The sequence below is a fragment of the Chaetodon trifascialis genome, chromosome 22 (genome assembly GCF_039877785.1).
Source record: "Chaetodon trifascialis isolate fChaTrf1 chromosome 22, fChaTrf1.hap1, whole genome shotgun sequence".
NCBI lineage: Eukaryota > Metazoa > Chordata > Actinopteri > Chaetodontiformes > Chaetodontidae > Chaetodon > Chaetodon trifascialis.
In genome coordinates, this window is record NC_092077.1 from 19,600,343 (window position 1) to 19,618,919 (window position 18,577).

At 48.4% G+C, this 18,577-nt stretch overlaps 1 protein-coding gene across 1 annotated transcript in view; it reads right to left on the reverse strand.

Moving 5' to 3' along the window:
* The window catches only part of LOC139350280 (thyrotropin-releasing hormone-degrading ectoenzyme-like), a 127,003-nt gene that overhangs the window by 43,974 nt on the left and 64,452 nt on the right, over positions 1 to 18,577 (reverse strand). Inside the window, exon 5 of the mRNA XM_070991504.1 lies at positions 17,501 to 17,655. Coding sequence (XP_070847605.1) covers positions 17,501 to 17,655 — 155 coding nt within the window. The remainder of the gene's footprint in view (positions 1 to 17,500; positions 17,656 to 18,577) is intronic.

The window sequence follows — 18,577 nt, forward strand, 5'->3', positions numbered from 1 at the left end:
CTGGGAACAAACGTGCGTCCCTGCCAGCTTTGTTTCTGAGTCTGAACGTCCCTTCAAACCTTCAGCGACGGCTGCCGACCTTAAAGAAAAGTTTACCTGGAAATTCACTTCAAACCATCATTAAAGCCTCCGTGTGCGAGGAAATATCACACACACTGCGTTTCCATACCTCAGCACGGTGTGTGTGTGTGTGTGTGCGCGTGTGTGTGAGTGTGTGCACACTTGGCAGGCTTCAGTGTTTCTGCAGTAAATCGTCCTTCAAGCGATCAAAGTCTGGATGGTAAAGTGAGGCTGTGCATATTTGTGTGTGTGTGTGTGTTCGTGTGTGTGTGTGTGTGTGTTTGTGTGTGTGTGTGTGTGTGTGTGTGTGTGTGAGTCCTACTTGGATCATTCTGCCCTGCAGTTGAAACAAGTCAAGTTTAATAGCGTGGCTTGAAGTCACGTGTGCGTCCGTATGAAGCGACCTCGACCCTCAGACCAGCAGCGATGGCGGCCTTTGCGCAGTCGGAGTTGATGGAGCTAACCTGGGACTGATACCGTCCGCAGGGCAAGCCAGGGCTCCCACAATGCATCAGGAACGGATGACCAGAGGCCAGATGCATAAAAGTCGTGAAGATTTATAAAGCTGGTCGCGGTTGAGCCGCAGTGGAGCTCGACACTCGTTTACACTCCCACAGTTCAGTGTGAACGCACGCTGAAACGCCCGCAGACATCCGCCTCCATCGAAGCTCGCGCACCGTTTATCCATTTATGAGATCTGACGACGAGCAGCGCAGCAGAGGTGCAGCTGAGGGGCAGAGCAGCTGTGGTTAATTACAGCGTCCGTAAACAGACGCCGTGCTTTGCTTTGTCATTCAGGATGATTAAACACAAGTTTACATCCTGACGATCAACAGTCAACTCTGACGACGCGGCGAAGCACACCAACGTCTTCCTCTGTCTCTGCAGCAGCTCGAGCCGGCGTCCGGGCAGGGATTCAAACCGAGCACCCTGTGGGAGCCGGCAGACGGCTCAGCTGCTGCCTGGCTCAACGGGTTCAGCTCCCTGAGGCGGAGCTGCGGTCGCACTCGAGGCCGCGGCGGCTGATGGAAACGAAACGCTGCAGGTGAAGCTGAGGAGGCGTGTGAGGTCAGAGAGCTGAAATATGAACAGCAGTTTGTCTGCGAAGCTGCACAACTCATTTTAAACCTTAAAACAAAGACGCCTTTGCTCTGAGCGCGTCTGTTTACAGGGCTGACTGTGATATCTGGGATTGATTTAACACATCAGCGACCGTTTCCTGTCTTCATTGCAGAGCTGAGACCTCTGTGAAGTCTCAGACCTGGACAAACAGAAAGGCTGCAGTCTGGGTCTTGTGGGGTTTGGACTCGCAAAGCAAACCAGGACATTTCTTTACCTGCATCACAGGAAATGGAGACGCTGAGAAAACATGACCCTTTCGAGCGTCAGCGGGGTCAAACAAAGATCCTCGTCTTTGCCAGGACACCCAATCAAAATGGAGTCACTTCTCCCGGGAAAAACACCTGCAGGACGTCTGGGTGAAAGACAGGAAGTGGACCAAGGCGGTGTGTGTCCACAGCGAAGTGACGGAGTCGGGGAGGAGGTCGAGGCTTCAAAGCACATCAGGCTTTAACACCAGAGGTCGCTGTTCACTTCCTGTTCCCAACAGTCAGCCCGATCGTCCCAGAACCTGAAGCACCTGTTTATTACTGCAAACAGGAAGTTCTCCTTAATGAACCAGCTGACCCAGCTGCTGTCATGGCTACAGCAACCAAACCTTAATCATATTTCACAAAGCCTGAGATCCACCCGCAGGCTGAGACTACGTCCCCCAACCATCACGCCAACCAAACACCGAGCTGACGGAGTGACGAGTCGAGCTAATTTTACTGAAACAGCTGGAAACCACAGGTCATGAACCGCCTCACAGCGCTCTGCAGTGTCTTTGATTCAGATGAAGAAAAACTGCGAAAAGGACAAAACAAAGAATAAACCTACGAGGCGAACAGACTGTAAATATAATGTGAAGGAGGAAGATGAGGGAGGTCAGAGTGTCAAGCTAAACATCAATGCCGCACAAATCCTTCATTGCCATAACAACCCATTCAAAGGCTTAATGAGCCGCACTTCAGCTGTCCTTTTCAAAATAAGAGCAGCATTCAGCGGGTGGAAGCAGAAGGTCATCCCCACATTACGGCTAAATGTTGAACATCAACGCTCTCCCGCTTCCAGCCGCTGATACAGCTCAGCCGAACGGTTGCATGGGACGGATTCTCCCGTGTGCGGCGGCGAGGCGGTAACCTCAGGTCAGCACTACAAAGATGCCGCACACTGTCAGCGCTCTGTGTTCAAAGCCGTGAATGTGATGAAATAACAGAGGATCAAGTGAGCGTGTGACCCCGGGAAGAAGAACAGGAGGCAGAACGAAACGTACACCAGCAGAGCACAGTATTTATTACGTACGTGCCATTCAAAGGTTTGTGTTTAATTATTGAGCCTCGTGATCAAAGACTGGCCTCAGATCAGTGTTCAGCTCTTTGATTTTCTTCTGTACTCCTCTTTCAGCTCCTCTTTCATTGCACATGACAGTTTACATTCGACTCTTGTTCTCGTGCTTTGAAAGGATTCTTCATCCTGCTGGCTCTTAATGTCAGAAGTGGCTCAGTTTTCGTCCAATCGGCTTCATCCTTACAAACAGAAAAGTCACTCTGCCCTGGAGACGCTCTGAGGTTCCTGAGAGTCCTCTGTCATCTTTACTGCTCCTCTAATACTTAAAAATGATGACTTGTATAGTTGAAACAACACGCTCCTCCTCGCTCGTCTTCATCAGCTGCTCTGTCGTCTCTCATCCGGTCTCAGCCTCATTAAGACAAAGGAAGAAGCCTCCAGCGCAGCGGCCATGTCTGCGGGGGGAGCTGACGCCGGTTGCCATGGTGAGGAAACGATGCTGAACCAAAAGAGTGCTGAGGCGGAGGATTCGAGGACGAAGGAGGACGAAGGAGGACGAAGGAGGACGAAGGATGGTGAGTCTCACACACACACACACACACACACACACACACACACACACACACACACACACACACACACACACACACACACACTCTGCTCACTGTGAGTCTGATGCAGCGACACGTTTCAGACTGGAAGATGCTCCAGAAACACCTGTTTGGATCGTCCCACAGGTAAACAGGCTCACTGCTAACAGGTGAGAGGATCATGATTGGGTATGAAGGGGCGTCCTGGAAAGGCTTTGTGAACACATGAAGGATGAAGGAGGTGAACACACAAACTCAGAGACAGGAAGTAAATAAACCTGCTTATTGTGATGACGGGAGTCCAAGAGAGGACTTCGAGGAGAGAGGAGTAGAGGGAGGAGAGGACCCCGCTTCAACAGCCTCCACCAATCAGAGCGCCCGGCAGTCTGAACAGGGTGTGTTTGCTTTCTGTTCGCTTCACCCCCCAGGTGTTCGGAGAGCGCTGAAAGCAGCTGAAGTGGCAGCTTGTTGGGCCCTGATCGGTCTGAGCAGCAGCAGCTTTGGGGGCCGTGCTCCGGGGATCCTCCGGGGCTGGATTCTGGTACGACAACAAAGAGAGGCGGGGAGCCTCGCACGGCGTGTGACGGACTACTTCTTATTTTTAGAATCACATTCCAGCTGCTGGCGAGCTGAAAATAACAGTTTCAAACTCATTATGCGGTGACGCTCTGAATTAAAAAAGCAGAGAAGACAAAGCTGCTTTCTCTCCTCCGTTTGTTTCTACAGCAGCACCTTCATCCTTTCATTCACCGCTCCGTCTCTGTCCCTCTGTCTGTCTGTCCCTCTGTCCTCTCTCCCACAACAAAGCAGATCTGTGCCTTTGATCATCCTCCTCTTCCTCCCCTCCCTCCGCCTGACCCTCACTGATAAATATTCATCCCTCTCTCCTCAGCAGAGGGACTGAATCTGATTTTCGCTTTCTGTTTGGATGGAGCTCCTCGCAGCTCGACGACAGCCAACACAAAATGAGTCTTGGTTGTCATTTGGCACAAACCCTGTTTACATCTTCACATCTGTGAAACTACGGCGACGCTCGGTCCTTCCTGGCTGCATCTGAAACGAACAGCAGTCCCAATAAACACTCAGGCCTCATGCTTCATTCATCTTGTGCGACTGTCAGGTTGGGATTTTAAAGTGGCCGCTGGCCAGACGAACGTTTGTTTTGCAACTTGATTTTGGATTAGAGCCGATGCTGCGGAGCTGGAGATCACCACAACCTGGAATTAAACCCTGACTGCATTTAGAACTGGGATAAGAAACTCGGAACATCTGGACCAGGTGGACCCAGGATAAAAACCATGTTGCATCTGAACTAGAAGGACTTGTTGGTAGAGTTCTGGACCAGTTCACTGTGAGCTGTGCTTCAGACCTTTGGGCCAGCTGGACCAGGAATAAGAACCAGGGACAAGAAACTCTGCACATTAGAGGCTCCCTCTGCACCAGCTGGGTCAGCCTGCAGGACTCTGGACCTTATGGACTCTGCAGGAGACTCAGTACCACACTGCATTTGGACTACTTGGACCAGGGATAAAACCTGTCTAAAGAGTCATGTTAGGAGCTACACACCTCTTGTCCTGTGGATCCAGGATACGAAGTCCTCTGCACCTGGATGAGTTGGATTCAGGTGCAGATTTCAGACCACTTCAACTCCGCCCCGCTGCATCTGGGCCAGCTGGACCTGGGATAACAGCGTTTACGGAGTAAGAAGGGTGTTGTTGCTTGTTGAGTTTTGGACCAGTCAGATCCAGGCTCAGAGGCTTGTTGAAGAATTTTGGAGATGGACTCGGGCTAAGAGCTTCACTATATGTGGACCAGTTGGATCTGGGATAAAAGGCTGCCTGCAGAGCGTCTGGATCTACACCGAGAGGCATCAAACAGAGTTCTGGACCGCTAAGAGAATCGCAGTGGAGCCTCATGGGATCCAGACCAGCTGAACCCGGGACAGTACAAATGGAGAGAGACAGCATTGATGAGTGACTCTCTGGGGCTTTGGGCTGAACTCCAGTCAGATTCTTTCAGCGTTTGTCTGCAGAAAACAACACGACTGAATCACTGACTGCAAACGAAGCTCAGAGTCCACCAGGTCTGACTGTCAGACCTAATTACCCACCCAGGCCTCATTTTAAAATATCAGGTTCTGCTAATGCTGCTGAGCGTGCACATTCGTTCGGAAAGTCTCCTCTTTTGGTGCGTTCACATGCAGGCGAGAAGCTCTGACATCTGAGCGCCGGCTTCAGCTGCCTGCCGCCGCTAACCTCAGCATTCAACATTCATGCAGCAAAGACTTGCACTTTCATAAGAGAATCATTAATGGAAAATCATGTAGAGTTTATCTAAAAGCAGCTGATCAGTTAATTTACCACCCTGACGGATAAAATGTCTCGGCAGCGCAGAGGTTTACGAGCCGAGAGGCAGGAAGACAGATCTGTGCAGACAGACAGTCAGAGCGCTGCTGCGGGACGCCCATCGTTTCTCTTTATGTTCCTGTTTCCTTGACAGTCTGGCTGCACTCCCATTATTCACCCTGTGTGTGTGTGTGTGTGTGTGTGTGTGTGTGTGTGTGTGTGCGCGTGTGTGTGTGTGCGTGTGTGTGTGTGTGCGTGTGAGATGTTTAAACTGCTATATAAAGCCAGCTGGCAAAACCGATCTGTCACAACCATGAAAACTCTGATTTACAACAACAGAGCAACGCACGCAGTGCAGGTTTGCTTGTGTGTGTGTTTCAGTGTGTTTCAGTGCGTTTCAGTGTGTTTCAGTGCGTTTCAGTGTGTTTCAGTGCGTTTCAGTGTGTTTCGGTGTGTTTCAGTGTGTTTCAGTGTGTTTCAGTGTGTTTCTGTGCGTTTCAGTGCGTTTCAGTGCATTTCAGTGCGTTTCGGTGCGTTTCGGTGCGTTTCAGTGTGTTTCTGTGCGTTTCAGTGCGTTTCAGTGCGTTTCCGTGTGTTTCGGTGTGTTTCTGTGTGTTTCTGTGCGTTTCAGTGTGTTTCAGTGCGTTTCTGTGCATTTCTGTGTGTTTCAGTGTGTTTCAGTGCGTTTCAGTGCGTTTCTGTGCGTTTCAGTGCGTTTCAGTGTGTTTCGGTGCGTTTCGGTGCGTTTCTGTGCGTTTCAGTGTGTTTCAGTGCGTTTCTGTGCGTTTCAGTGTGTTTCAGTGCGTTTCTGTGCGTTTCTGTGCGTTTCAGTGCGTTTCAGTGTGTTTCCGTGTGTTTCCGTGTGTTTCGGTGCGTTTCAGTGAGTTTCAGTGTATTACAGTGTGTTTCGGTGTGTTTCGATGTGTCCTGTCAATTAAACAGAAACAAAAGTAAAACGAATCAGAGCAAAACGGTTCAGCCAGACGAGAGACGGGCTGAGACGGGCTGAGACGGGCTGAGACGGGCTGAGACGTGGAGACGGACAGCTTCAGTGAGTCTCAGGTTAGATCTTCAGTGTGTAGCACTGAGCGCTAAACGCTGAGCAGAATGAGCCACACAAACATAAACAACATAAATAAATTGTAGTTTAGTTTAAATAAAATATGACAGAGTGCCAGTGCGCTGCCTCCTGTTTTCATTATTTAAAAGGTACGGCTCCCATTATTCTATATTTTTAACATGTCTCACGCAGTCTTTAGCGAACTCACAGAGGACACAGAGTTTGCTGGGACTACTTTCAGTGGCGGATGAACACACTGCTGGTTAGTATTTATGGCAGCAGCGCGATGTGAAAACACAAGATGTGGTTTGATGAACTGAATGAACACATGAAATCGAACGAGCGGTAAAGTCACTGGGTCACATGACAAAAACTGAAGTTATTTTCTACTCAAATATTTATAAAAATAAGTGAATTATACATCAGCGGTCGAGGCAGCGGCTCCACATGAGGCAGTTCACTGGTTTTACTGGTAAGTTTCACCCACATTGAAAAAAATCATTGATTTCATGTTGTTCAAACGGTAATTTATTGATGTTCCTGCATGAACCTCCTGTGGCTTCAGAGCGACGGCTAACAGGCGAGCTAACCGTCCTCCTGCTGCCAACGCTGAGTGGAGCTGAGGAAGAGGATGCTATGAAACTGAGGAAGAGGATGCTGCTGGACACAGAGTGAGTGAATGAATAAATGAATATCCAACGTTTTAAAAAAGGACTGGAGCTTCGACATGCAGCTGCTTCTGTATCTTAAGATGACTTCACATTAAGAATGTGTTGTTTCCAAGTTTCCATTGTTTTTATTTCAGCTGAATTTCCAACAAAACAAAGGAAAAAAGCGTCGTGTCTTCAGAGTCGGACAGTCAGAGGAAAGCTCGTATAAAGTCCTCACAGCACCGACTGTGGAGTAGCTGTGGGAGTGTGTTCAGCTTCACTAATAAGCCTCACAGACACACACACACACACACACACACACACACACACACACACACACACACACACACACACACACACACACTCAGGGCGTTAGATGTTTGTTTATGGTCTGTTAATTAGCCTCGGACACGAGTGAGAGGAAGCAACACCCCCCCCCCACACGGCTAAATATAACAGCATTCCTCTCACACGTCGTCATCGATTCGGGCCTCCCGTCCTCGGCTCTAGAGCAGCAGAGGACGCTGGAAGTGGACGTCCGTGTCCACATTCATGAAGCGTCTGGAGGTGATGTCTCACTCAGAGTTCGCTTCGCGTTTCTGAATAAAGTTTCACAAACGTTACTGACGGCCTTCAGTGTGTGGCTCGACAGATTGGGGTGAAACTGGGATCGCAGAAGAAGTTAAACGCTGGAAATTTACAAAGACTCAAATGTCTCCACAGCCGTCTGATGGGTTTCCATGAACCCTGTCTCACACATTTATGGTCCCAGAGGACGAATCCTGTGGATCAGGTGATGCTGAGAATCTGTTAGCATGCTAACGCTCTGAGGATGGTGAACACGGAGCTGCCTGCACGGCTGCAGCCTCTCAGGGTTCACCAAGAAAAACACTCCCACAGAATCTGAGCGTGGTATGAATTCGTAGTGCAGCTCTAGTCGTCTTATGTCCTGCAGAGATAAATAAGAAAGCTGTGCAAGTTTCCAGATTTTCAATACTTCGTTGTCCTGACAGATTTATCCTGAGTCGAATGTTTACTCTGTTTCAGACGAAATGAGGTGGAGACATAACAGTCAGACAGTCGTCAGACTTTTTAAAACTTCCCGTATGAACAACAACACCACTGAAAGAGTGCAGGAGGGCACAGGTCAAAGGTCAAAGCAGCCTGGAAACAGCTGGAGATGGAAGCATTAACTCTGAGAGTGGGGGGGGTAGAGAGAGAGAGAGAGAGAGAGAGAGAGAGAGAGAGAGAGAGAGAGAGAGAGAGAGAGAGAGAGAGAGAGAGGAGAGAGAGAGAGAGAGAGAGAGAGAGAGAGAGGGGGAACAATGAGATGATTTATGGCTCCTTGTATTCTAATGAACTCTATGCAAACACAGTCTGCAGTAATAAATTATCCACTTTAAACCAAAACACTGCAGAGAAAAATATACAGGCTGACAGCATCACCGTGTGTGTGTGTGTGTGTGTGTGTGTGTGTGTGTGTGTGTGTGTGTGTGTGTGTGTGTGTGTGTGTGTGCGCTCTTGTACTTATATTCCTGTGAGGACCTGGAGTTCACTTTAAGACAGGCCTGTTTATAGCGTTTCAAGCTGTGACGTGAAGTTGGCGACTCGCATGTTTTAACCTCGTTCAAACCTCGTTTTGCTGTCTTCACATTGAAGAGTGAATCCAGATCTGTCGGGTGTCTGCTCGTTTATTAAGGTGAGCTCAGACAGAAAGCATGAAGCATGAAGGCCGGAGCCGCTGGACGTTTTGTTCCAGTGACGAGAACAGGAAGGCCACGCATCAGATAATCGACGTTCAGCCAAACGACGATCATTCTTACTGTGAATGATCCACCAACACAAACCCAACAGCAGCATCGCCTCGTTTCCTCTCGTAAAGGATGGTCCAGTGCGTCCTGGAGTCCATTCAGAGAGTCCGACCAGCTCTCATCACCAGCTCTCATCAAGGCTGCCACTGTGACACTTCCAGGTCAATTCACTCAGTTAGCGACCTTCCTAATGACTAATCAATCGACTAATCACGCCGTCAGCCACTCTCAGCAGGTCTGAGACGTGGTTTCCAGCAGGCTGTGAAGCAGGTGACTGACCTGCTGTTCACATCAACACATTCCTCCACGAACAGCTGGAACAGCACAGAACCTGAGCTGTCAGTCATCGTCACCTCCGACAGTCAAAGTTCAAAAGACATGAAGAACGTCAGATTCCTCCTAAACTGTCCGTCAGGTGTCATCCAGGTGAGCCAACCTGAAGCTACAAAGAGCTCAAAGAGTCTGGGACCAACTGAAGAAGCCTCTCAGATGAGTGGTGAAACGTCTGCAACTCCACGACAGCAGATTCAGCTCCAACCCTCAAACCTCATGAAGGTCACTGAACTCCCTTCAAGGACTCTTGGGATCTCCTCACAAACTCCTCAAAGACCACCAGAACCTCCACAGAACCCATTCAAGGACCTCCTATAGCTCTTTGAGGACGCTGCTTTATTTAACTATCTGTGATACCTCATCTAAAGAGACGCAGCATGGGGCTAAGAGTTTAACAAACCTATGGAAAAGCCTACCAGAACCGAAAGTACACAAGTTACATCTTTGAAAAACCTGATCTACGAGGGACCAGGCAGTCAGGACCATTCCGGAACAGACCCAGGGATAATGGGACCTGATCCAAAGAGCAGCTGACCTGAACACTGGCAGCGTCGCTCACTTCACAGCACTGACGGACGGCCATTATGATCAAATAAAACCTTGAAGATGCACATCTCTACAGGACCAGAAGATTAGGCAACATTGCTCCAGAAGTCTTGGTAGAGACGGTGCTCGAGTGGAAATGAATCAAACTACCAAAGGAAGCCGACTTGCAATGAAGCTGGGGCTTCTGGGCCGCGGAGCCGGAGCCTCTGGGGCAGCTGCTAATCCACCACAGTTCACGCTCTCTGTCTCACCTCAAAAAAACAAAATGAAAACCCGTGTTCTCCTGTGAATACGATGATGCAGCCGCAGAGAGGAGCTCCTCGGATCCCCTCAGGTGAAAGAAATATCGACACGCAGTGCAGACCCGCCATGATACACAACGGCTGACGGAATCAGACCGAGCACGCTGAGTCGGCGGCGGCGGCGGCAGCCTGACTCTCAGCTGACGACTTCCCCCTGAAACCTCTCGCAGGGATTCAGGGTGAAGTCAGATCGTGTTCTGGTGACGGTTACACACCCAACATGGCTGAGGTTAAGACGTACGCCCGCTGGGAATCCTCCGAGTGCAGCCATACAAAAATGTGTGTGTTGGTGTGTGTTAAACGACCCTGACTCTGCTGTCAGCCGGCCAGAACACACACTGTGCTGTTTCCTCCTGCATATGGTTGAATTAATGAGCGAGAGGGAGATCAACAGATGAAGAGAGTAAATCTGTTTTCCTGAATCTCGTCCAGTGTTTTTCTTTGTCTGTTTTAATTAACAGACAGCTGATAGGAATAGACTCAGACTATCTCCTGGCAAACATGACTGCGTGTGTGTGTGTGTGTGTGTGTGTGTGTGTGTGTGTGTGTGTGTGTGTGTGTGAGAATAACTTTAACCATTCGGTGGTTTTCAGTGCAGAGATATTCTCGACAATCAGTTGATGGAAAGCGCTGATTGTGTGTTCATTCCACTGACTGCACACACCTGGACGGCGCACACACATCTGGACACACACCTCCACGCTTCGCCTATGCAGACAAACCTACGCTCCACATACACCACCAGCTAATCCACCATCATCTGTGCACACCTGGGCTCCACAAGCTGTATCTGACCTGCACACGCCCCCTCAGACGTCACCTGTGATGCTCCACATGTGAATCACCTGGCTGCATATCCTGCTGATAACCTGCACACATCAGCTCAGCACGCCTAGAAATAACCATCGACACCACGATGCTTAAGCTTTGGGTGATCACCAGGGTTTGGGTTTAATTAACTGCTTCGTTAATGTAAGAAAACTAAATGTGCAGAAGAGGTGTCTTCCACCTGGACAGGAAGGAAGGATGGGAAGGGAGACGGTCAATCAGACACCTGTGAGCTAACAAAGGCAGCGTGGAGGAGGACGGAGACAGCGTGGAGGAGGATGGACAGACACGCTGCTGGAGACGTGCAGCTGATCCCGGATGAAGCTGGTTCAGCTGCGTCTCTGACCTCCGCGGACACCCTGCTGGACTTCTTTGTCTTTGTTGGACCCACAAAAGTTCAGCTTCTGCAAACTTTCCAGGCTTCCTGTTGTCTTGCCTCAGGTTAATGTACGCTTCTTCTCGTCTTCTGTCCTCTGTGGACATTAGAGAACTGAACTCAACTGACCTGCATTCATTCACACACACACACACACACACACACGATCTCAAACAGGATGTCCTGAACTGAAAAGTGGACGATCATCTGTCCTTATTTTCCCTATTTAATTCAGGAATATTTCATTTTCCTCTCTGGACTCTGAAAATTGCTTCCTGCTGTGTGAGTGACAGACCTTCATGTCTGATTTGATTATTATCTGGTTTAATTACAGCAAGACGTAACTGACGATAATGAATTTATCTGTTTTATTTTTATCTGGTGTGTTTGTATCTTCGTATTCTACATCTTGATTAAGCGAAGAGAAGTCTGATTGGAGAAGACATCTCTGCAGGAGTCACCTACAGCCGCCCACACAAACCAGAATATATCACTCTATAATCTTTACAGCAGCCATAATGGATATTTGTATGATATCATTGTTGCTCGTAGTGTTGTTTTTTAGGGAAAAAGCTGTTAAAAGCCACTGAACGCTGCCTGCTGAGCAGCTAACGGACACAGTTAGAGACAAGCTGGTTTAACATTGAGGGACATTTAGCAGCTGAAGAGATGGTGGAGACCAAAAACAGAGCTAAGAGGGAGGAAACTGGACTGACCTTCATCAGGTGACGCAAACACAACTCCTAATAAATAATAACGTGGATTTCTCCATGACTGCTGGATGCGACACATATGAACAATGCTGCATTCACAGCTTGTTTCTGCTGCCCCCAAGTGGCCAAAATCTGTTATTGCAGGTTTAATATCTCATTAATGGAGCAACACTTTTCAATAGAGCCAACAACACACATTTGAAAACGTGAAATTAGTAACGGAGGCCAAAAAGTGTGAAAAAGCTGACAGCAGACTCACTGGAGGCAGCGTCTAGTGGCCACCGGCGGTACTGCAGCTTACGGCACTTAACACTGACTTCACCCTGCCGAACATCAGCTGTGCTCACTTCACTGTCTGACCTGATCTGCTGTATAACTCCATCTGTGTTTCCCTCGCTTGACAGAGGAAAACAGCCTGTCTGCTCATATTTCAGTCCACATGTTCTCCATCTGTTCACCTGAGAGCAACAACAGCAGCAGCAGCGTACAGCGTGCACTCTGAGCCTGTCAACAGCAGCAGCATACATCCACCCAACACCACCCCGCTCTCACTTCTGTCACCAGTCTGACGGCAGCAGCGTCACGTGTGCTGCGTATGATGGAATATGAGACCAGAACAACGAGCAGGTCAAACTTTGACAGCAGTGATGGACGCCGACGTGGAAACATGGCAGCAGCAGAGGAGGCTAATCTGATGGATGACGACAGCACATCCTCTGAATCACACACAAACCCTTCACCCAAACTAACCTGCTCAAAACTTTCACCTGAGCTGAAAAATAAATGAGAAACTTTTGGATTTTCGTCTACAGATGGGAGATCATTTCAACAATTACTACCTGAAGCCACTTTTTTTATAAATCAAAAGCAAAAGTGAAGGAGCATTTTCAGCTGTTGGCCCTAAATAAAAGAAAAACTTTGGGGATCCCTTCACCTTTCATGCAGCGCCATCATCAGGTCAAAACACTTTGGTTTATACATGAAGAAGCAAGACTCCCATCAGCCTTTGCATGTAGTGCTAATTAGCAACTGTTAGCATGATAAAAAGCTAACCTAAGATGGTGAGCGTGGCAAACATTATTAGCATGTTAGCCTCGTCAGTGTGAGGATGTCATCATGCTAATGTTAGCATTTAGCTCAAAGCACTGCTGTGCAGACCAGCTAGCATAGCTTTAGCTCTGATCCAGACTCTTCTATTGTACCTTGAACATCAACCTGTTTCTGTCTCCAATAAAACAAGGACAACCTCATTCATGACCCTCATCACCCTCATCACCTTCATCACCTGACAACGTACAAAGTCTCTGTCCTGTGATTACAGCCACAGCCTCTGATATAAATCACACAAAGACAAATCGGAACAGCTTCCTCTACTACACTCGGCTAACAGTATTATTTTATAGTGGAAATAAAAAGTCTCAAACAGCCAATAAATATCACAGTGGGACTGCTGCATCCTTCATCACGACAATTATGTAGATTCACAGACTCGAGCCTGAGATTAAATTTAATACATACTGGAATCACAGATACATAACTGTGATCAGTCAAGACGTAATTATTCATCCAGAATGAGTCTAACCGGAGAAATCCGTCCCATCATGTCCCCACAACATGATGAATACACACAGAAACACACAGTCCACGTCCAGCTGACCCCGTCCTCCAAACGGCTTTCAGAATAAAAGTCTGTTTTCCAGTTAAACTCATTACAGCTGAACTGGTTGATTTCTGAAAGCTTCAAACACGTCTCTCCTGCACTCACTCTGAGTGAGTGTGTGTGTGTGTGTGTGTGTGTGTGTGTGTGTGTGTGTGAGAGAAATAAATGGCTTCGGGATGAAATGGAGTGCAGAGCGGCAGACAAAGCATTACTTTATCACTTTCCTTTCTTCTCACTCTGCCCTCTGAACCAACACAGAAGATGAACAAAGATGCACCAGCAGACGAAAACAGAAGCGACAGCGAGACAAAACCGCATTTTTAAGACACATCAAATAATATTAACGACTTAATAAACTGTCGAGCAGCGCACTCTGAGGCTCGATATCGTTGGTTATATAGTTTGTTTTCTGCAGCAGCAGCCTGAAGGTAACACTCATCCAGACTCCGCAGAGAGAAAAGTGAGTCTGAGGCCACATCCTGGAGGAAATTAAATGAAAACGACACTTTGTTCAGTCAGCGAAGACGCCGCAATATTTACACCCAACCCTCCTCCATCAACAAAATGATGCCACGCAGCACCGTGGCTGCAGACGGCTTCGGCTGCTTTGGACAGCTCAGTGGACAGTTCACCCCGATTACAAAAACTGGTTTTCTTACTTTGCTTTAGACGTGCGTAGCAGCGCAGGCAGCTTTATTATCACAGGTTTTAAGACATCCTGTGATTTCTGCTGCCACTCAAATCTGAGGTCTGAGATCTGAGGTGTTCGAAGGTTTGAAATGTGACCACGTACAGATCAAATGTGCTTCACCTCCACTGCAGAGATATTTCAACAGCTCAGCACATCAAAGCAAAAGCACACAAGACATCCAAACGTATCTGTGTCTATTTGTGTGTCCATGCTCTGGTTGGTCATGGTCTGGACCCCTGGTTTCCAATGAAGGCAAATCTTAATGCTACAGATTTACTGGTGATCACAGCTCTGATGTCGGGACGTGCCTGCAGAGCTCTGAAACTGATGAACCAAGACTGGAGTCACATGACACAATTCCTCAGCTGGAAAACACACCAACGCACTGAAAAATCTTTGCTAAGTGTTAGCATTTACAATGCAACCAGAGAGGACCGAGGACAGAACCCTGGGGTGCACCACAAGACACTGACAGAAACTCAAAGACTCCTGAATCCTGCATCTTCATGCGAGTCCTGATGCTTTTGTGGCTAAACGGGAGCAAATCCCTGCAGCCATGATCCAAAATTCTGGTCCCAGAATGGTGAAGATTATTTATTTGAGTGAACGGAGTCTTTGTGCATCGAGGAAGTACCCACATATACATGGCCTGAGTTCATTAGTTTAATGAATGAATGTCGATGTGTTTCTGCCTGTTTGTTTTCTGGCTCTGAGTACAGGAGGGAACGCAGCCAAGAGGCGCCGAGGAGGCATTGAGATCCAGTCGATTGGACCACAATGGGGGCAAATTACCTGCCAAGATAAGCAGCAGGTGTTCGAGAGCGCTGCTTACTGCTTAAAAACACGTGCAAATGGGAACGTCGTCATTTGCATAATGAGCAGCAAAGTGAGGTCCAATCACCAGCGGTGATGCGACAGACGTCAGCTGTACTGCCAGGTGTGTGACTGGATCACCCAGGTGTGAACAGGGTCGACGGACGAACGGGAAGCTCGGCGTGGTCATTTGGACGCAGTGAGTCTGAGCCTGTGTTGTTTTTAAAGGCAGACGTCCTCAGCGGCAGGAAGTGGACGGATATTTCTCACAGTGTCGCTCTCGTTCTGTCTTTCTTCATCTCTTTGTGTCTCTTATTCTCCTTTAACGGATGTCATCTCCGTTCTTTCTCTCCTCAACTTTTTTCTTCGCCTCTTTGTCTCTCTGTCTCCTACGCTCCATCGTCCCCCCGCCTCTCTCTCGCCCTGTGTCGTTTAAGCTCGCTCGCCCGCTCTCGTTCCCTCTTCTGACTGAAACCTTTAAATTTTCTTCTGCTTCATCGTGTTTGTCTGCTTGTCACGTATTCCATGTCGTACTGTAAAAACAGGATCATCTCCTCTGCTGTTGTTGCCCGAGGAGCTTTATAACACGCACGCGCACACACACACACACACACACACACACACACACACACACACACACACACACACACACACACACACACACACACACACACAGCCTGTTGGAGTTGCAGTTGAAGCTGTTTTGACTTCTGTCACGTTCAGTCTGTTTACAACCGGATCATTTGCATCTGTTAAAGGAGAAGTCAGTTTCTTTCTTTCTTTCACCCTGGGCCTCCTGTCACGCTTCACTATTAACTTTTTTCTATTTAAATTCAAAGTAGGATGCAGCTGAATGTGAAAGAGCATCGGCGATTTCACAGCAGCAGCAGGTTCGGGCTCGGTGGTTTGGTCTCTGCCAGGTAATATCCTAAAAACAAATTCAGCCACTGCAGGTGTATCACTCTCTCCAAAGGAACATTTTTACCTCATAAACATTATTTTGAGCTCCATGCTGGTGTTCTGGCATGCCTCGACATGCGGGGGGGGTGGGGGGGCTGAATCCTGAACAGCGCCGCATTCAAGAGCTCTCACCACGTCAGGAAATCAGACGACAGCTACGAGGAAGCTCTCAGAGAGGAAAACCAGCGCTGCTCACTGCCAAGGCTGCAGAACTCCTTTAAAGAGTTATCCTGACTGTAAGGTCGGGAAGTTTTTAAAGTGCATCAGGCTCAGCATCAACACGTGGGGAGAGATGATGGATGGCGAGCAAACGGTCTCAAACTGAGCCTGCTTTAAGACAGACTTCGCGTTTAGAGCTCTGAGCACACACTGCTGTTATGCTACATGCTAACATTTGCTATCAGCTGTGCTGTGAGCTCACGCATAAACGCTGAAGTCGATTCATTTCTGCGCACATGTTGAAGGCTTTACACAGAAAAATGAAATACAGTTAAGTCATTAAATAAGTAAATAAGTGCGACAGGCTAAATGAGAGGCAAAGTGAAGGAGCTGATAGCGCTGACAGTAATTACTGTACTGTGTGTTTACCAGCTGTGAGTGTCACATCATTATGGATCTGCTCTCTGAAACCCGACTGGCACCGACACAAGCCGCCATACGCCGCTTCAGCTGACAGCTCGTTAACAGAGTCGCACATGTGCCGGCGGCGGCATTAACAAAACGCACCGAGACACACACACTTCACACCGCTGACTCTAACGGGAAAGGTGCCGCGCCGCCTGAGAGGACGACACGTCGAAGCTGCTGCTGAACGAGCAGAGCGCCGTTAGTCAAAGTGAGACATTTCCGTCTTCACATCAGAACTCGTGTCGACTTTTGCTGCTACTTGACAATAAAGTTTTGACCCACTGCCGACATGTGATCATGTTAACCGTCGTTGCCTTGCAGCAGCATATCTCGTACACGACGTCTTGTGTCGTAACCACAAGCTCATTTGAAGGCAGCCATATTGGCAGTGGATGGAATTTTTGTTCAGTCAGCCCATCAAAGACTTTGGTCCATTGGACAGAGGCTGGTCGGGTCCCCAGAGGACGACTTCTTCATGACTTTCCTGACTGCTGACCTGTCTTCAGGCCACCATCAGGTGTAGCTTCAGTGGATTTTACTGAATGTTAGCGTTTGTTCATCAAAACAAAACAACTTTCTTTACTTTCTGTCGTTTTTCATTCAGGACTTTTCACCATATTTGACATTTTTGCAAACTTTGGGAAGCTTTAGGATCTCAGCTTCAATTAAAAGAAAGAGCAGTGGAGCAGTGGAGGTGAGTGGACCTGCTGAGGCCTAATTATTAATCAAGGAGGTTAAAGCTCCTACCTGGTGGCAGATTTCGTGGACGACGACCATGGTCAGCTCCATCTGATAGGACGAGGACGACACCTCAGCGTCCAACAGGATCTTCTGCTCCACGAAGACGCTCAGCCCCCAGTTCTCCATGGCGGCGTAGGGGTGTTTGGGCACCGCCAACAAGTCTGGAGAGCACACACAACAACACACACTCTGACTGTGTTCCTCCATTAATACTCTGTCAGCTCCATCCGGCGAGATTCCCCCATTGAATAAGAGGCGACGGCGGCTCTGACAGAGCGGCTGCTGGCATCAGAGCAGACCCCATTTTGGGTTAAAATTAAACCCATGAGTCATTTTAACAACCTGCCAAAGAATCCTTTTATCCCCACAACATGGAGATATGGAGACTTCAGATATAACTCTACATGTATCTGTACGAGAGAGACGCAGAGATGAGGACAGAGATGGAGAGAGGGGACGGACGAGAACAGGGGAGAGAGAGGATGAAGAGGAGGAGAAAGAGGAGGCTTCCTCTGAGTGAAGACCCTCTGAATGGGGTGAGGGAGGAGAAAGAGTTTACCGTCAGTAAAGAGGATTTATGAGAGCGCAGAGGAAGTAATTAAATGTCAGCAGATGTAACCTGCCAGGACAAAGAGTCGAGCACAGGTGACACAGGTGAGAGTCGCCCACGGAAACTTTAAGAGTCGTGGTACTGAGAGTACTCGAGTACTGCGAGCTCAGGTCAGCTGTGAGGTAAACGCTTCTTTGTTCGTACAGCATGTCCACATGTGAGCGGACCACGTCTCAGGGAGCAAGAACCTCGCTGATGAGACACTGTGAGGTCGATATGCACGCTCATGCTCCCATCATGCTTTGAGTGACGCAACAATGAAGCGTCGCCCGGGGTGAGCGGGCCCGCGGCGCGGCGTGCTGCACCTGAGCCCATTTTTGTTTTCAGCCCCAAGTTTTTTTTACAGTTCAGGAGTCAAGCTTCTGCTGTCTCAACGCTTTGTCCTGAAAACGGATTTCTACACTAACAAACAACCAAAAATCCCGTCTGACACAAACATGATTTCATCTTTTTTTGTCTGCAAATTCACAAAA